Source organism: Sparus aurata, chromosome 10 (genome assembly GCF_900880675.1).
Source record: "Sparus aurata chromosome 10, fSpaAur1.1, whole genome shotgun sequence".
NCBI lineage: Eukaryota > Metazoa > Chordata > Actinopteri > Spariformes > Sparidae > Sparus > Sparus aurata.
The window spans coordinates 996383-1011603 of NC_044196.1; the positions used below are offsets into that span (position 1 = coordinate 996383).

The 15221-nt window shown below is 43.3% G+C and overlaps 2 protein-coding genes across 9 annotated transcripts in view; one reads left to right on the forward strand and one right to left on the reverse strand.

Moving 5' to 3' along the window:
• The window catches only part of LOC115589946 (muscle M-line assembly protein unc-89-like), a 50001-nt gene extending 40970 nt beyond the window's left edge, over positions 1-9031 (forward strand). For 5 of the 6 annotated variants that reach the window (XM_030431128.1, XM_030431132.1, XM_030431133.1 and 2 more), the window contains 5 exons: positions 2309-2632; positions 3892-4224; positions 4659-4982; positions 5560-5883; positions 6065-9031. In XM_030431128.1, the coding sequence (XP_030286988.1) occupies positions 2309-2632; positions 3892-4224; positions 4659-4982; positions 5560-5883; positions 6065-6129 (1370 nt within the window). In that variant the 3' untranslated portion in view covers positions 6130-9031. The remainder of the gene's footprint in view (positions 1-2308; positions 2633-3891; positions 4225-4658; positions 4983-5559; positions 5884-6064) is intronic. The other variant, XM_030431131.1, reaches the window with a different exon arrangement.
• Positions 1-15221, reverse strand: part of LOC115590038 (Fc receptor-like protein 5) — a 435016-nt gene that overhangs the window by 105401 nt on the left and 314394 nt on the right. The window lies entirely within an intron of this gene.

Below are 15221 nucleotides of genomic sequence, written 5' to 3' on the forward strand. Positions count from 1 at the left end.
CACTGGTTCATCCAGCCAAAAACATCATTCTGTCCCTCCGTTCATAATTCACAAATGTTGCAGAGAGAACTGGAGAGACACGGACCGTTAATGTCTCCAGTCTAACTGATTCCTCTGGGCTGTAAATCTCCACACCTGAGACACGTTGTCTCCTTCAGAAGGCAGGTCTTCATGGTTCTGAAGAAGAACACTGAGGGGTTAAAGTTGATGTTGGAGTTCACAGTGGAGGATTTTGATTATACTGTTCATGTGTCTTCTGAGAGGATGAAATGTTTTTGCTGTGGACTGGAGGGTCACCTCCTCCGGACCTGTCCACAGAAAAAGGATGCTGGTACAAGTACAAGAAGACACACAGAACACACAACAGACTGAGCATCAAGGGGATGCTGGTTCAGGTTCTGTTGGTTTACAGGCTGGTGGTTCAGGCACTGTCTTCCCAGTCTTTGATGATCATGGTGCTGCTGATCTGGGTTCTGTTGGTTCATGTACAGCTGGTCTGGTTTCTGCTGGTTCAGGTACAGTTGGTCTGGTTTCTGTTGGTTCAGGTACAGCTGGTCTGATTTCTGTTGGTTCAGGTACAGCTAGTCTGGTTTCTGTTAATTTAGGTACAGCTGGTCTGGTTTCTGTTGGTTCAGGTACAGCTGGTCTGATTTCTGTTGGTTCAGGTACAGCTAGTCTGGTTTCTGTTAATTTAGGTACAGCTGGTCTGGTTTCTGTCGGTTCAGGTACAGCTGGTCTGGTTCCTGTCGATTCAGGTACAGCTGGTCTGGTTTCTGTCGGTTAAAGTACAGCTGGTCTGATTCCTGCTGGTTCAGGTACACCGGGTCTGTTTTCTGTTGGTTCAGGTACAGCTGGTCTGGTTCCTGTTGGTTCAGGTGCTGTTTTGGAGGTTACTGATCAGTCACACACTGACAGTATGAACAGTGACACAGTTGACACACAAAGCTGGAATCAATATCATCAATCGATCAAGAGAAAGCTTTTGATGGTGTTGAACATGAATATTTATGGATCATGTTGAGTTCCTTTGGTTTTAGTCCTGGTTTTATTGATAACATTAAGGTTTTATATATTGTGACATTCAGAGCATCCTGGAGATAAATGGTGGTTTGAGCTCAGTTTCAGGTTCAGAGCGGAGTAAGACGAGGCTGCATTTGTTTTAATGGATTTAAAGCAGCTAAACGTAAAGGAATTACCTGTTTTCTATCGTGAGTGTTGAAGGTGTGGAGCTTTCTGAAGAAGAAGAGGCTGGGACACCACAGCTCAGTGTACTGGCTGCTCCAAGAACCAGTAGTCTGTGGACCCGTTTCAGTCCAGCTGTTAGGTGGGGTCCACTCTGCTCAGGTGGTTCTGTGTGTCTAGTGTGGTGACTCTGGGACATGTGGTTCAGCTCACAGGTGCAAACATGGACAATGCTGCTCCTCTTCCCGATGCTTACAGGTGAAATCAACTGGAGCTGTCTCTGTGTTGCTCAGCAGGAGAGTTACTGCTTTGTTACAGCAGTATTGTAACGGCTTTATTAAACCTGATGAGAACCATGTTTTCCCGTCAGTGAACATTTCCCCAGACTTCAGGGACTGTACAGGACTGTTCTTTAAAAGTGGGAGAAACTCTGAGTTTTCTTTTCAGGATGCAAATAAAAAATGAACATATAAAATGTTTGTCAGAGTTTAGCAGAGGGACAAACTGAATGGTAGCAGTAAAACTCCATGGAGAGCTCACTGAGTGATGGTGTTGGAGCTGAATGGAGAGCTGTATAAACCACCACTGACCTGCAGTGGAGGGTTTTACATGGTATCATTGCTGTTTGTGTTTGTCTCTGCCATTAACTCTGATGTAAGTCCTGTCTGTCCATGTTGTCCTCATCCTGAGACTGTTTCTCATTGTTTCATGGAGTGTTGTCGACTGCTGCCTCTGTTTGTGATGTTGGAACATGTTTCCAGACTATTTGGGGAGTTATTTAGAAGCAGAAGTTCATTCTGGGCTACAGGTCCTCTCAGAGAAATAAAGACGTATGGCAGCTTCTTAATTTCATTGTGTGGAGGACAAAGATGTTGGTGTATCTGAGCAGAAGAAACAGAACAGAGACAGCTGTGGATGATGATGCTGTTTTCATGTTTGTAAAAACGCTGAAAACTTGTTTTAAAAATATATTTGAATTATTACAAAATGATGAAAGATGTGGAAAGTTTTCCAGTGTGTGGTGTTATAAACATGTGTTCTGTCGTTGATGATGAGCTGTTCTTTGGACGTGACTGAAATGTATTGTTGAAATTCAAAATCCTTTCTCTGTTTGTTGTCCTTCCAGTCTACCAGGTGGAGATGGATTCAGGGGCGGAGTCTGTCCAGCTGCCCTGCGAAACCACAGTTCACCTACTTGAAGATGCTAAAGTGGTGTGGAGGAACAGAGACTGCAGGAAGGTCCATGTGCATCAGAACGGTTCTGACCTGCTTGAACAACAGGACAGCTTTTATAGAGGTCGAACAGAGATGACAAACCCGCTGAAAACTGGAGACCTCAGTCTGACCCTGAAATACCCCACAGAGAGAGACAGTAACACCTACACCTGCACTGTCTATAACAGGGCGGAACACATCCTGATGAAGAAACAGGTGGAGCTGAAGGTCAAAGGTCAGTATTGTAGATGCAGGTCAGTACTGTAGATACAGGTCAGTACTGCAGATATAGGTCAGAGGTCAGTACTGTAGATAGAGAACAGTACTGCTGATAACCAGACTGACTGGAGGACAGAGTGGACTGCTGAAACCTTCTTCAGTCACAAACCAGTAACAGTTGTGGGGCTGGACTTGTTGTTTCCACAAACTTTCTTCCTCAGTCTGTAGAAAGTGAAGAAGTTATTAAAGGCCGTCTGTTAAAAGTGAGAGCAGTGTGTGAAGACGTAAAGTTGGTGTTTATTAATATTGATGCTCCGGCTGTGGGAGTGGAGAGAGTGGTGTTTCTACACATTTTAAATGAAGTGATTGATAAATGTAATAATGAGGAATATGTATTTATGGGTGGAGGTTGTAACAGTACTGAGGACAGCAGGTCAGACAGGAACCATGCAGAGCCTCACGCTGCCTCTCACACTCGTCTGCTTCACCTCATGGAGGCTCAGGAGTTGTGTGATGTGTGGAGAGACAAAACACCTGGACACACCTGAACATAACTCACTGTCTGTGGCCAGGCTGGATCGCTTTATTGTTTTAAACATCATTTTCATGTGTTTAAAAGTTGTGTTATCAGCCCTGTTGGCTTCTCCGTGTGTTATTACAATAGTGGTGGCATCTTGGAAAATTCCAAATTTAACCACTCTTTCAGCAGTACACTCAGAATGTCACAAAGACCTTGATGAGTTCAGTAAAAGCTCTGGAGTCTGAAGTGGAGGAACTCCAAGACCTAGCTAAGACCACCAACGACCAGAATCAGACTGAGACACTGAAGTTAAAAAGTCTCTTTTAGCTTCCTGCTGGGTGTCTCAGCTCAGGGGGTTCTGGTCCGGTCCAGCTTCCAGACTGTAGCCCAGATTGATGTTCCATCACACTTGTTCTTTGGTCTGGAGCGTAAGAATGGACAGAAGAGGTTCATTCACAGTTTAAGGTCTGACACTGGGCAGGCGCTGACTGATCACACTGCAATCCACAAACAGAAAGATATGAAATGTTTTCCAGTGTGTGGTGTTATAAACATGTGTTCTGTTGTGTTGTTGATGACCAGCTGTTCTTTGGACGTGACTTACATGATTTAGATTCTGTGAATCTTCATTTATCGACTGTGTTGGTTTTTAATTATGGTTTTATAATTTATTAATAATATCTTGAATTTTTAATAAAGTATTGTTGAAAATCCTCTCTGTGTTTCTCACTTCTTGTGGTTTGTTGTTCTCTCAGTCTACCAGGTGGAGGTTGATTCAGGGGTGGAGTCTTTCCAGCTGCCCTGCAAAACCACAGTTCACCTGCCTGAAGATGCTAAAGTGGAGTGGAGGGACGGATCCATATACAACAGGAAGGTCCATGTGTATCAGAATGGCTTTGACCAGCCTGAACAACAGGACAGTGAATACAGAGGTCAGACAGAGATGAAGAGAAACCTGCTGGAACCTGGAGACCTCAGTCTGACCCTAAAATACCCCACAGACAGAAACATTAACACCTACACCTGCACCGTCTACAACAGGGAGAAAGACATACTGATGGAGAAACAAGTGAAGCTGCAGGTCAAAGGTCAGTATTGTAGATACAGGTCAGTACTGCAGATAAAGGTCAGTACTGTAGATACAGGTCAGAGGTCAGACTCACATAAATCAGCTGATTGATTTCAAATCAGAGTTGACAGTATTGATCTGAATGTGATGTCTTTATTTGATCCAGAAGAAAGTTGAAGGAACGAGCTGAAAGAAACAACAAATCTTTTCATCACTTAAAACAAAGAAATGCAGCTTTAATAGTTTGTATCAGTTATTGATTGATGATCAGTTCTCAGCTGATTCAACAAATTTTCACTTCCTGTTGAAGAGGTTGATCAAAGAAAATGTTGTGAAATGTTATGAAATGTTCTGTTCGTCAGCTTTCTCTACTACTTTGTAATTGGTCAATAAAGTTATTCAAAACTGATGCTGCTGTCTGCACAGCTGATGTTGTGCTTTGTTTCCTGTCAGACTGTCTGGTGGAGGTGGAGGAGGGGGAGGAGTCTGTCCAGCTGCCCTTCAGAACTACACCTGACCTGCCTGAGGACGCTACAGTGGAGTGGGACTGCTCAGTTAGGACAGTCCACCTGTATGAGAACAGATCTGACCAGCCTGAGAAACAGCACCAGGTTTACAAAAACCGAACAAAGATGAAGAGAGACCTGCTGAAGACTGGAGACCTCAGTCTGACCCTGAAATATCTCACAAATTGGGACAGTGAGACCTACACGTGCACCGTCTACAACAGGGAGGGACGCATCCTGAGACAGAAACAAGTGATACTGAAGGTCAAAGGTCAGTATTATAGGTACAAGTCAGCAGTCAGACTGACATCAATCAGCTGATTGATTTACAATCAGTTGACAGTTTTGATCTGAATATGATGTTTTTTATGTGATCCAGAAGAGAGTTGGAGGAATGAGCTGTAAGAAACAACAAATCTTTTCATCAGTTAGAACAAAGAAATGCAGCTTTAATAGTTTGTATCAGTTATTGATTGATGATCAGTTCTCAGCTGAGTCAACAAATCTTCACTTCCTGTTGAAGAAGTTGATCAAAGAAAATGTTAAATTTGACGTCCAGAAATGTGAAAGTGACAAAGAGAAGCAACAAACAGCAGTTCAACACTGAGATGAGACATTACTGTGAAGACCACAGGGACAAAACATCACAACACCATCAGGACTCTGATCATGTCCAACACCTTGAAAACCTGGTTTTACTTCCTGTGTTTCTGTCCCCTGTTACCTGCTGGTCTGATCTGGTTCTGTCCTTCAGCTTTCTCTACTACTTTGTAATCAGTCAATAAAGTTATTCAAAACTGCTGCTGCTGCTGTCTGCAAAGCTGATGTTGTGCTTTGTTTCCTCTCAGTCTGTCAGGTGGAGGTGGAGGAGTGGGAGGAGTCTGTCCAGCTGCCCTTCAGAACTACACCTGACCTGCCTGAGGACGCTACAGTGATGTGGAGACGCTTATTCAGGACAGTCCACCTGTATAAGAACAGATCTGACCAGCCTGAAGAACAGGACCAGGATTACAAAGACCGAACAGAGCTGAAGGAAGACCTGCTGAAGACTGGAGACCTCAGTCTGACCCTGAAATACCCCAAAGAGACAGACACAGGAACATACAGGTGTGAAGTCATCAACAAGGAGGGAGACATGCTGAGAGAGAAAACAGTGAAGCTCAAAGTCAAAGGTCAGTATGAAGATACAGAACAGAGGTCTGAGTGTCTGTCTGTGATTGGCTGCTTGTCTCTGGTTGGCTGCTTGTCCCTTGTTGGTAGGCTGCTTGTCTCTGTTTGGCTCATTGTTTCTGGTTGGCTGCTTCTCTGATTGGCTGCTTGTCTCTGTCTAACTGTCCTCTGTCTCCTCTGCAGGGAACATCAGGAACAGAAGCAGCTCCACTGAGCTGACTCCCCTGATGGCTGATCAATCTGTTTGATCTGTTGGTCAATCTTTGATTATTGATCTGATGTGACTTCGGATCAGAGACTAAATGAAGGTGAAGGAGCTGATGGAGGACAGATGAAGACAGGAAGATGCTTCGTCAGCTTCTTCTTCACTCTGACTCCTCCTACTAACTCTCACACACAGTCTGCACACTCACTATTGATGACTATTGATCAGTGACGTCAGAGTGCTGTCAAAGTGACGTCAGAGTGACGTCCTGTCAACAGCTCCATGTTGGTCTTTGTTCACATTTGTTTTATATTTTATGATCTTTTATGAAAGTGTTTCATAATTTTTGACCAATAACTAAATGTTTTGCTTAAAACTTAAAAAAACATAATCTTTCACTGATATGGAATGAACCCAGTTCATCCAGCAAGCTTTGTTCCTGGTGTTATAATAAAGGCAGATTCAGGGTTTACTGAGGTTCTGAAACTGTAATCTACACAAGTGGCCTCACAGAGACTCCAGCAGTGAAGAGAGGCTCCAGAGGAGGATTGTGATCCCAGAAGAGCAGCAGCCGGCTGGTCAGGAGGGACTGCAACAGCCGAGGAGCTCAATGTATTAAAAAGGGAAACTTCAGGTCACAACTCAGGTTTTATTTGTAGTTGCTGTGAACCGGAGGAGAAACCGCAGAGTGAGATGTTCCCAGCTCGCTTTAGTTTGACCGCCTCAATCCTCTCTTATGAGAGCATTACGGTGCATACCTCCAGAAAAACCTTCTTCTTCTTCGCTCAGACGGAGAAATCTTCTCAGTAATGGAACCAAAAATATTTAAGTCCCATCGAATCTCAACTTTAGACACTGTAAGACTTCTAGAATAAAAACAAAGGAGGTTCGGTTAACATGCAGCTGCGAGGTTTGTCCCAGTGGAGTTGTTGTGGCAAACCATCAGAGGCTCGCGCTGCGCCACTCAGATCGCTTGTCTTCTGATTATTGATGATTGATTAGAGATGAGCCGTCCATGGTAGTGACGTAGTGACAGTCTGGATCAACGTGTGTGATGGACTTTGTGCTGTTTGCTCTCAGACTCATCTTCCGCCAGATACAAGTATTCACACGTTAGCTTAGCATGCTAGCTGTAAACAGTGTGACTGTGTGAAAATGTCTAAAGTTCAGATTCTGAGATCGTTGGTGAAGCAGCGACTGACTGCGGCTGCTGAGGAGATATGTGCGCTGTTTGAAAGGACGATAGCAGAGTACGAGGAGGAACTGTGTCGGTCCACAGAGCAGAACCAGCGACACCGGAACCTACTGGACTCCTTCTTCACTGTCGGCACCGACACAAATCTGCATCTTTGTTCAATAGCTTCTGGGTCATGTGACCCATTGACTCAGAACCAGAGCCGAACTGTCTCCAGACTCTGGTTGAATGAGACACATTTCTTTGTATTGGACTTTAGTGCTTTTTCTACATTCAATTAATTTTTTACTGGGAAATCAGCATTTTTATCAATAGATTAGATTACATATAACTTTTGTATGGGCGCTGTGGAGCCGCGGACCGAGATGGCAGCTTGAGTGGGTGCTCCTCGCAGCACTGCTAAAAGTTTACAAAGTCCTAGTCATTAACGCTTGTAATTAGTTCCAAAAGATGTCTAAACAAACAACACTCAAAGACTACGAGAGCAGCTCAAGAAACCGTGGCTCTCATAGACCCAAAACTACAACTACTGTGGCAGCCGATGATATTAACGATGCAGCTAGCCCATGGACTGACTTAGCTGCGGTGCTAAATGAGCTGCAGTCACTGTGTATGGCTGTCAGTGTGATTAACACCAAGATAAGTACTTTTGAAGGCTTTGGGGAAAAACTCGACAACGTGGAGAGACGCATAGATGAGATGAACAGCTCTGTCCATGCTGTGCAAAAGCTAAGTGGCTCACGGAGGCCGAAGGGTGCATAGGAGACACCGAGGATGGCCTACAGAGTGTGAAAACGGAGCTGACTGACGCCGCTAAACGGGTCTAAGATTTATTATTTAGAGCCTATTTAGAGTCTAAGACGGAAGACCTAGAAAACCGTGCTCGGAGAAAGAACCGATACATTTGGTTTTTCTTTTTCTTTTTTTTTTTAATACAGGCTACTGAGGCAGTTAAATCAAGAAGTGTTAATAATATTATGCTTCATATCTATCATTCTAGAACACAATAAATGTTTGAATGTTCAGGCTGGGATGCAGAGCTGGGAGGAACTAGGCACGCTGTCTGAGAGAAGTGCCCACAGTAAAACCACTCCTCATTAGTGTGGATTGGTATTTGCCCATACATTGTTTGGTTCAAGTAAGGGAACACTTTTATAAATTGTATAAAAAACTATATATAAGCAGAGTAACTGTGGTTATTTATACACTTTTATACATTTTGTACATTTTTTGTATATTACTTTTTTTCTATTGCTATTTGATATGTCTAGGTTGTTGAAAGGCGCTAGAGAGGCATGAGAACAGCAGACCTGGTCTGGGAGACGTGACAAAACAGCGCAAGCATCGGCCGAACAAACGGAAAACCCAGAGTGTTACAATGCGATGTACTTGCAGCTGCAGAGCATAGTGCCACCACCTCTGAGCCGTCATTGTACCCAGTCTGGCAGTCACAATAGACTCTTACTTCCCTATTGTGTGTGGACTATTTTAAAGGGATAGTTTGTGTTTTTTGAAGTGGGGTCATATGAAGTACATATCTATGGTCGATCTGTTCCCTTCCGTTATCACCTATCAACACAGCCTCAGTTCAGACAAGTAGAGAGCTGCTCCAGCCCAGATGCTCAGCTTTATACTGCAGTGAACGGAGTCCAGATAAAAAGCAAATTTTAACCACCTGAAACAAGGCTCACTGTGGCCCTTTTATCTGAAGAAAATACCTTGTAATAAATGATTGTGTAATACACCGACACCCATTGTGTTCTGTCCTCTCTTTCACCTGGTTACTGTCAGTGTGCTCTCCCCCGATTTCACAGAACCTATCCCATCTAAAATAACCTTTCTTACTCCATTATTTCCACCTCCCACCCTCCACCACTTACACATGGCTCACCCTGCATGGCTCACACGACCACTGAGTGTGATCGGTGGTTAGAACAGTGGTAATATAGGACATATCTAACAAGCTTCTTTTGGAGCTATGCTTGTATGCCACCTCATCACAGAGGGACCATCACAACACTGGCTAACTATGTTTTGAGCGTTGTAGCCAGCATCACCAAGATGCCTCAATATCTCAGAGGTGACGTGCTCCGGATCAAGCTGATGCAAGTCAGTCAACACAATAAGACGCTCCTCTTTCATGGAACTGCTGACAAACTGAATCATTATAGACACGTTTTTTCCCACATTGTACCTGTCCCATCACTTTTAAAGCAAAATCCTGCAGAGTGGGCGTTTCCAAACACCACTTCTGCCAGTGTTTGTATAATTTAATTTTGGATACCCTTAATGATGCTTGCTAGCTTCTCCTTCTTCTGTAAAGTGCAGTTTCATGTGTACCATCATCATTACCTGCTGCATCATGTCTTAGAGTTCCTGTAGTCTCACAAAGCCGTGACTCATTCACAGAGAGGAACAACATCCCTCTCATCAGCAGCCGTATTTCTGATGGGAAACAGAAGTACGCATCCTGCACAACAGAGTACTTGAGCCATGGTCGTGTGCTCTACCAGGCAGGACTGAATGATCATAGTGTTGTACCGAATAGTAGCCAATAATTGCCATTCAAGTCCCTGGCAGCTGAGAGAGTCCTGGGGCTTTGTAGTACTTTCACTGCAGGCAGGAGCAGCACATGGCCTGAAACACTGATGCATCACACAGTGTTTGTGTTAATGTGAGTCGTTAGCAGCTGCACAATATTCAACAATGGACTGAGAGTGAAGTCACACAGATAAACAAAAAGACAGAGAGTGCAGCGAGAAATTAATCATTTGAAAAAGTTAGTCTAGTCTAATGGCTCAGAAGCACATCGGACTCTGTTGGTCTCTTAACATGCAGAATGTTTTAGGTGATATTTACCTGCCAGATCAACAACAGATCAACTCCAGATCAACACCAGATCAACAACAGATCAACACCAGATCAACATCAGGTCACAGCACATGCATTAAAAGAGACATTACAGTTCAAAGGGACGACAGCATGTAGATGAAGCTGCTGAACTCTGAGTAGACGTGAGATACTGAGACACCTGATGAGGACAAGTGTCTGTAGCTTCAGGAGCTACTTCCTTTATCTCTGTAATCTTCTTCTCCATCCTCCAGCTTGTGATCCTACGGTGCTGCCACCTGCTGGTCTTCTGTCTGTCCTGCATCTCCACTGTCCTCAGTGTCTTTATGGACTCAGGTCCACAGGTCACACTGAGTCAAGGGCTCAGAGAGACCTGTGGTTCTGGTTTCTTCTGCATGAGCTTTTAACATTTTGATTTTTTGTTTCAGAGCACGTTATGACAGAATTATGATATTTATTATTTCAACACATTTCTCCTTATAGGAAATACACTAAATACAGTGACTGAGATAAGAGTCTCATACAACCAGTGGCTGAGACAGACAGTTTTCACAGGGGAGTCAGACTGAGACCACAGCTCTCAAAGCGAAGGCACAGAAACTGATATCATCTTGTTTTTTTCTGATGTGGCAAGTCGCTGTGGATCTGGTAGTGTTTCTTAGTCGATCGCTCATTTACTTATACAGGCAGTGATTGTTGTGTAGAATCACATCATGAAGACCTGCATAAACTTATAAATGTTTCCTAAACTGATTTACAAAACAATCTGAAACAGTTGTGAAGGTAGCTCTTTTTAATTGGTGACAAAGCTCACAGGACAATAACAATTTACAACACACGAGAATATCACAAAGGCACTTTCATCAAACAAACCGTCAAAGTTTCATTTTCATGGTGATTCTCAAATTGATTAACAGACGTCATGTACAAATCACATTACAATATCACAGATCACACTCACGCAAAACAAACTTACAGAAGTCTTGATTTACAAATTCATCCATGTCGTGTTGAAATGTTATCATTTAATCCAAACAGATACAAACAGTTGCACTGCAGTAACTTTTGGATTGTGGTTGGAATCATTTGGCTGCCAACTCGTGTGTACTGAATACGAGGCTCGTGCAGTTGACCCCCAGAACATGCACAGGATGAATGCACGGAAAACACATTTGAATTCCCTTTCAATAATATGTCACAGACTGATCAACACTATCGAGCGAAACCAGCACTGAACTTTGACCTTACTTTTAATGGCCTTCTACAACACTGGGGCTTATTGACACTAAATATGTTCTTTTAAATGACACTGACACAGTAAAACTGTTAATAGCTTGCTACTTTCATACTGCTAAATTAGCTTAGCAAACTTTACCATATCTGTTTCAACTCCAGCAATAATACATATACATTTAGACAAGAAACATTTCAAACATAGTGAATAAATTTCATTCTGCTAACTCACCTGCGACTCTTCTCTGACCTCCTTCCACAACAACTTCTTCTTCTGTATTTGTGGTGGTGGTTGACATTCAGGTTGAGTGTATTACTGTCACCATCTGTTTGGCTGGAGAACTACTTGTTTGAGGTGTGCGGTTGAAATGCATCCATATGGAAACGCCTGCGTCCAAAAATGGTTCCGCATAAAAGTTGCTGGCAAAGTGGTGGGGGGGGGGGAGCCAGGGGAGTTATGAACCCTAGCCACCATTTTGACACACACACCCACACACACCTGTATATAGTACATGTAAGTAAGTTTGTGTTTTCATCTTTGTGCTTCATAAAAGAACCTTCATGCTGTTTGAATGTGAGTGAATGTTGACAACCTCGACTCTGACAAGAACTCCTTTGACCATTACAGCTGTTTTGGTAATATCAGTTGTAGTTTTTAAGTTAATTATTAACCCGAGGTGCTCCAGTGTAAATTTGATCTCCTAGCCAAATTTAACCCAAAACACCCTATAATGTTGCACAAAGCACTAAATATGGTGCCCCGAGTGAGGCAACACTAGCAACCTCATGTAGTGAATCAGTAGATTAGGATAGAATAGAACAGAATTACTTTATTGATCCCAGACTGGGAAATATTTTGTAGCAGCAGCAGTGGGTCTGCAAAAAAAGAAAGAAAAACACTCACTGTACATAACATGAATAGAAAACAAAATATATACACAGTGCAAACTATACGATAAACATTAATAATCTATACAAGACAGTAGTTTGAGACTTCCAGTTCAGACGTTGTTGTTTGTGGCTTGAGTTTGAACAGTTTGTTTGTTTGTTTGTTTGTTTAAGGTTGAAGTCGGAACCAGATGTCTTCTACTCATCACTGAAGTAGACCTTCACACCAGAAGGCCTGTGATTGGTCTCCAGAGACCGTCACACCTCAACACTGTCATCTGCTTCACTTCTTCTTACTTCATTTGATATTCTCCTCCCTATCACTCATGTGACGACCCCCCACATTTATCTGTTGGCCATCTGGAAAGCCCCGACTCCGAAATTGGATAATTAACTTGTGTCTTCTTCCTGTAAACTAAATGTCACGTGTGCTTCTGTCAGCTGAACCAGCCAGTGTCAACCAATCATATCGTGTCATCCACCCGTCAATCATTCTGAGCGAGCGGCACAGAGGGAAGACTTCCTGTCAGAGAGACGCAGCCGAGTGAACAACTGGAGGGTATTTATGAGAAACAGGAACCTGGACGACCACAAAGCTGCTATCTGCCATTAAAACCAGTTGACACATTTCACCACAAGGACAAACACGTCACTGTCAGCTCGAGCAGAGTGTCGAGAGAAACCTCACAGCGTCAGGTCAGTTTACTGGACTCAAGAGGAAGCTGTCGTTTATGTAGCGCATGAAAACCTATAACATGATTAATCTTCAGATTAAAGGTCAGTCTGAGATGCAGAAAATGCACCGAGGATCTAAAACCATGAACATTGCTCTGTTGTTGGACTTTAAGGGAAGTCTTTGTTCTGGTCATCAGTTCTGATGTGCAGTGTTGCATAAACAGGGTGTGTCAACACACAGCTGAAGGGAACACACTGAATGATACTGAAGGATAAAGTCTGTTTAATGTGCAGCTCAACATTTTAGATACAGCAGGTCCAAAAGTCTCAAACCACATAGAAAACCTTGAATACTGTCACATTAACCGGGAAACAGTCACAAAGCTTGAGGATCCAGAAAGTAAATCAAAGCGTCAGAAGTCAAAGAGGATCGTTCTCAGCGTCGGATCAGGACTGAAGGTCTCTAAAGAAACACTTTACAGAAAGTGGATCAGCTGGACACCATCAGAACATCAACACATCAAGCTGAGTTCACTGAGAGACAGAACAGCAACTTCATCACAGAGACAGAACCGACTCAGTGAACAACACAAGAGTCCAATCAGCAGTCGACCCGTCAAACTAGAAGGTGAGCAGCTCCACAGGAAGAGTTCTGGTGGGAACACCACAGAGACGAGCCAATCAGAGGAGGAGGAGGGCGGGTCTCACAAGAAGAAGCAGCAGGATCCACAAGAACAGAACCTAGAAGGTGAGCAGCTCCACAGGAAGAGTTCTGGCTCCTACGAAGGACACGTGACTGAAGAAGAAGGAGAACACGTTGGATCAACTCAGAGGTGATGCTCTGTGGTGACAGCAGCCATGACATCATCGTACTCATCAGCCAATCCCTGCTCAGCCTGGGTGGGAGGAGCCATCTCCATGGAGACGGACAGGACATTTCCTTCAGGTGGAGAGAGTGAGATCATTTATCAACAGCGGATTGATTGATTGATTGATTGTGGCAATACCCCCAACTTCCGCTCAGTATTCTCACTGGCTAAAGTGACTACCTGCTGTAGCATGTGGCTCAGCTAGCCATGGAGTTAAGTAGGCCTATCTGGTGACTCTGACTCAGTTTGTGTCCAGTTTGAATGAAGTGAGTTTGACGATGAGTGAATTGCAGCACATGGCTGTGAAAAATAATGAGAACACAATTTATGTTGTCGTCTTTTTTGTGTCTAAGTGAGTCTGAATGTGTCCTTTACCTTTAGGTTTCCTGTTGGTGAGCCGTCTCACCTCTAGAACCAGAAGAACCAGTGGAACCAGAGAGAAAAGAGAATATAGAATAGCAAGAACCATCGACCACACAGGAACAGCAGGAGGAGAGGGAGCTGAAGGAGAGGATGGTGAAGCAGGCGAGGTTGAAGGAGGAGTTATCGGAGCAGGTTTCTCTAAAATAAACAAAAGATTCTCATCAACAACACAGAAATCAAATTAGCAGACAGGAGGAGACTTGATAAACTTATCAAGAAGGCCAGCTCCATCCTGGGATGCCCTCTTGACTCAGTGCAGGTGGTGGGAGAGAGCAGGATGATGGACAAGCTGTCATCACTGCTGATGCAGGAGTCCAACCTGCAGGTCACTGTCACAGCACTGGGCAGCTCCTTCAGCAACAGACTGATACACCCTCAGTGTGTGAAGAAGAGGTATCACAGGTCCTTCCTACCTGCTGCTGTCAAACTGTACAAGAAGCACTGCTCCATATAGACCTCACCCTGTACTCGACCCACAAACTTTATATAGAGGCTAATAAATCACATGATGGTTCAATATTATACTTTAACAAGATGTCGAGGTTTTCCAGCTGTGGTATTAAAGACAAAACTAGTTTAAAACATAAAGACACGTAAAGTTTTATCTGCTACGTATGAAACATAGAAATGTTAAACATTGGATGCCAACACTGACTCTGGAGGGACCGCGGTTATATCTCTTTATGTCAGACAAAACCATGCAGTCCCAGAAACAATGGCACTTTCTTAGCTTAACTATGGTTGTACTATTTTATAACTTAACACATCGTGTGCCTTTGTTTACATTTCAACAAGAGCTTCCTAGAGGAAACATTTATAATTTAAGATTACTTTATTGAATTTCAAAATTATCAACAGTTAATTATTTGTTTATTACTGCTTATTACTGAATCTATATCGAAGCATTTAAATCAATATTGAATCGAATCGATATTGAATCGAATTGTGACCTGAAGAGTCAAAATCCAATCGTGGGGCTTTTAACGATACCCAGCCCCACTA